This window comes from Mya arenaria, chromosome 16 (genome assembly GCF_026914265.1).
Source record: "Mya arenaria isolate MELC-2E11 chromosome 16, ASM2691426v1".
NCBI classification, from domain to species: domain Eukaryota; kingdom Metazoa; phylum Mollusca; class Bivalvia; order Myida; family Myidae; genus Mya; species Mya arenaria.
In genome coordinates, this window is record NC_069137.1 from 45,204,627 (window position 1) to 45,209,080 (window position 4,454).

The following is a 4,454-nucleotide window of genomic DNA, read 5'->3' on the forward strand; positions in this document are numbered from 1 at the left end:
TTACACAGCGATAAAAAGAACTCCGTTCTTACTGTTGTAACTGGTATGGCTGATCATCCCAGATGTGATGCTGGTTGGGTGGCCATATCCGGTGAAGGCGCCAACAAATCCCGTTGTTCCTACATTTCCGCCGGCGTTCTGACACTGTGGTACCCGGCAACACTGTGGGTCCTTGGGGTCGGCGACGAATGTGCACGTGGAAGGCACGTTGGTGTACTTGGGGCACCTGTAGAGGGTTATATTTAGAAGTGAATCTGATTTTTGGACACAAATCAATCTAAAGACTAAAAACTCCATAATAGGGTTACAACGAATAGGGCAGGGAAAAAGAATAAGGGAATCCAAATGAAAACAAATAAAGTTACTTGTAAGGTCATGGTCGTGTCCATCGTAATATACGACTACAATAGATCCCGGTTGGCTCGAACTCACAGGAACCGGCAAAAATACCACGAAATTCGAGCCAAGCGGTATTGCTTACATTCAGTTTAATGAAATCGGTCCTTTACATCCAGTTCGAGCCAACGAGGAATTCGAGCTAAGCGAGTTCGACCTAAACGGGGTTCGACTGAAGTTCAAACGATGTCTACATGTTTTTCCGAATATCATCCCGTTTACTACTTAATAGATATTTTACGATGGTTAAACAATCATTGCCATCATGGTTGGGTGTCCATGTTTACCTGTCCGTGCACTGGTAGTAGTGGTTCAGGGCGTCCTCACAGCGGCACTGGAGTCCACATCCGTCATACCAGGACTCGCCCTGTCGGTAATACAGGCCCTTGTAGTGACACAGGGCTGAAACAGTTATTTAAACAACGTAATATTAAAGCATGATAATAATGTAATAAAATCATACTTTCAGACCTAGTCACACGTTCAATACATTGAAGTACAAGGCAGCAATGGAGGCAAGCATCACAATGTATACTACTTCAGGTTCATTATGATAAATAAAAGAAAATCCGTCGGAAAAAAATGCAGCCTTTTCCAGATCGTTGCAAGATGGAAACATAAAATAAAAGTAACATGTCTAAAATGCAGAATGTTACCATCTCCAGTGGGCGGTGTGGTGACGGCGAAGATGGGGGCGGGCGTGGTGACGACCATATTGTAGTCACAGTGGACTGTCTTGCAGCAGTGGTCGTGTGGATCCGTCTGTAGGCTGCACTGGGGAGGCAGGTTCACGTACGCCGGGCACCTGCGCAGGAGTACAAACTAGTTTATGAAAGTCTCATTCTAAACACATTATACTACATAAAATATAAAATTTCCATTTCAAAACAATGTCATGTTTACAAAATTATGGCCAATCTTCAATGTGTGTACGTCACAAATGTAGCCGCTACCCAGGACGACGACTTTACCAAGGTTAAAAACGCTACCTCCATTGTTATTTAATGTGGGGAAAAACTGCGCAAATGCCGCCTTAAAGTTAATATAGTTTTAATGTCAACATAAATGCAACTCATCAATTTACAGTTCTTGTAAATGGAAGAAATAAAATTGCAGAATAGCCTATGTGTTTCTCACCTTTCGGTACACCTGTACTGTCCGGCGGTAGGGTCAAGACACTCACATCGATACTGACAGCCATCGTCCCAGGTGGCAAGGCGCCACTTGTTACTCTTGTACACACATCCGCCTGGATATTTAAAGAAAATTGGTAGAACTCGTTTTTAGAGCGTATGTGTCTTAAATGAAGTAATCATGGCAAAAATAAGATTTATTAAAATCTTCAAAACAAAACAGAGACGGGTTAACTAGCTGCTGATGCATTCATTAATCTTCAGAGATCTTCAGATCTTATCCCATGCCACTTTTTTCAGATGGAACGACTTCTATGGTGACTGATTTATGCCATTTCATGTTTTCGCATTTTCGCAACGAAAGGCGAGCATACGCCCAATGACGAATGGTCACCGTATGTATGCATACCAATGCCGAAGTATGGTTCATATAAGACCATAAAATCGCCCGAAATGGCAGAAATCAGCCAAAATGACTTCATGTCCTCGGGTTTATGTGTCATTAGATACTTACGACCACTTCCGGTAATGACGGTGCCTGTGCCGCCGCTACCTGGGGAGGGGGTAGTGTTCATACCGGAAGTCTGGGTGCCGGCTTGGGGCATCACCGGCTGACCATATCCTCCATATCTAACATTACGGCAGTGTATTATTATTTTTCACACAATAAAACTTGAAAATTTTAAGTTCAGATATAAGTTCCTATTTTATTATCTGTTTTCATATGAAATAAAAAGTAAAGGATTTCCAAAATACATTTTTCCTATTGACGGTTTTGCAAAAACATACTTTTATGTTAAAAACACTTATACATTTCTGTTCATTTGACAATGAAAAAATTAAGAAATTTGATAAAGTTAGGAAATGACTTAAGGAGTTTTATGAATACCGCCCCAGTCCTACCTGTGAATGCCGCCCCAGTCCTACCTGTGAATGCCGCCCCAGTCCTACCTGTGAATGCCGCCCCAGTCCTACCTGTGAATGCCGCCCCAGTCCTACCTGTGAATGCCGCCCCAGTCCTACCTGTGAATGCATTGCCATAGGTAGGCACGATGACCACGGGCTGACCATTGGAGGTGACAGTTCCGACGGGACAGACGGGCTGCTGACAGCACGGGTCATTCGGGTTAGACCGAAGCGAGCATCCCGTGGGAAGTGTGCCGAATGTAGGGCACCTGCGGAAAATACCGGCGATCATAGTATACTAGTATCACACCTGTCACCAAAGATCTCAGTGAATTTGAATTTATATTTCGAGTTGTAGGTAACCGAATATGACGTAACCTTTTGCTTATGTTGTAATTACTTGTGTCCTGACCCATGTGTGATATGAACGAGTAATACACCAGTCAATTGTAACCACGCCCCCCCCCCTCCCAGCTCCGGGGAATAGCGGGGACTTTGACTTCCGGTTCAGCCAAGCCCGGGTAAAATATCTGCCCTGCGGGAACGAACTATTGGTAAAATCCCCCACCGAATGCCCCCGAACTCCAGGGACCCTAGGTAAGGCCCAATCTCCGCTTAATTTGGCGCTATGACAAAACCACTGCGGTCACCCGGCCCTGCGGGGCCACCTGGAAAGTAAAAACACGGCCAGGGTAAAATATCTGCCCTGCGGGAACGAACTATTGGTAAAATCCCCCACCGAATGCCCCCGAACTCCAGGGACCCTAGGTAAGGCCCATTCCCCGCTATATTTGACGCGAAGACAAAACCACCGCATTAACCCGTCACTCTGCGGGGCCATCTGGAAGGTAAAAACACGGCCCATGTCCCCAGCTATCCCCGGTATACCCCCGGACCTGGGGAGGCCATGGTTACAATTGACTTGTGCATAACGGTATAATTTATACAATGAAATATGGTTAAATCAACTTGACGTAGCGGAACGTTATAAATAAATCCCAAGTCCCCGGATGTTGTCCGCGACCGAAGCGTGCATATATGTATACGTCTATATAATATATAGATTGTGAATGTAACTTCACACTGAGGTTTTGTAAAATCGTGAGTATTTAATGCACAGAATTAATAAATGTTATACTTTGAATTCATTCCTTTATCTGCAATCAGATAAAGAAAAAAATCATGAATATCTTAGAGAATATATTTTTGGCTGGAAAAGAACATGGAAAAAATCCCGCCTTCGAAAATTAGCGGTGCCTTACTTCAAAGTAAGCGAATTTTCTTAGGAGAAATGTCACAAACCTTTTTGTATTGTTTAAATAATTTGACTTTGAACTGAATTTTAAGAAAATGCATGGTTGTCATATACGTGAAACCCTACACATAGCATTTTTATCCGATCTGAAGTTTTGCCCGTTAACACTGAAATGTATAGGGAAATAGTAGTGTGTAACCATTAACCCCGGTTTGAGTGAAAATATCATTCGGAACCCCTCGGCCATTTTTATCGAAAAAAATATAATGCGTAATAGGCCACTACCGTATTCAACTAGCTATCATTCATATCAATCAAGCAATTGTGATTTAACATCACTTCGGGTACCTTGTTTTATTCTTTACTATTGTCTTTTCAAACTCACGATACATGTACAAGCAACCCCCATTCTAAAATGTGTATAGCATAATATATCAATATGATTATCTAAAACGGATTTACCTACTTGGGTGAACATTTATACTGCCCGGTAGATCCATCCGCGCACACACACGTGTAAGAGCATCCGTCGTCCCAGCGACGACCAACCTGGTACAACGCTCCCTTGTACAGACAACCGCCTGATAAAAAGTATAGATGATTATTTCACCTGTTTGGTGTTAAATATTCACTGCTAGTCATTGGTATATGTATGAAACATAATTTAAATGCAACAAAATCCAATGAAAATTCTTACTGAGCGCTCCAGTTATCATGCTTCCTGGGTTTCCGGTTGCCGTGCCTCCTGGCTGCGGGGCCGGGTT

General features: G+C 43.1%; 1 protein-coding gene across 1 annotated transcript; it reads right to left on the reverse strand.

Annotated features, from left to right (window-relative positions):
• On the reverse strand, positions 1–4,454 carry LOC128221703 (uncharacterized). The gene is made up of 8 exons (XM_052930303.1): positions 4,388–4,454; positions 4,157–4,271; positions 2,553–2,704; positions 2,044–2,151; positions 1,534–1,645; positions 1,053–1,201; positions 684–798; positions 1–226 (listed from the first exon to the last, which is right to left on the reverse strand). Exons 1-8 carry the CDS (start codon positions 4,404–4,406, stop codon positions 1–3), a joined length of 996 nt encoding a protein of 331 aa, XP_052786263.1. The 5' UTR covers positions 4,407–4,454.

Bases quoted from the DNA above. Each gene is read 5' to 3' on its own strand.
- LOC128221703 (XM_052930303.1), bottom strand. The intron at 2,152-2,552 runs GTAGGACTGGGG...TTAGATATGGAG, and splicing joins CTATGGCAATGCATTCACAG to GATATGGTCAGCCGGTGATG. The intron at 799-1,052 runs GTAACATTCTGC...TAACTGTTTCAG, and splicing joins CACACCGCCCACTGGAGATG to CCCTGTGTCACTACAAGGGC.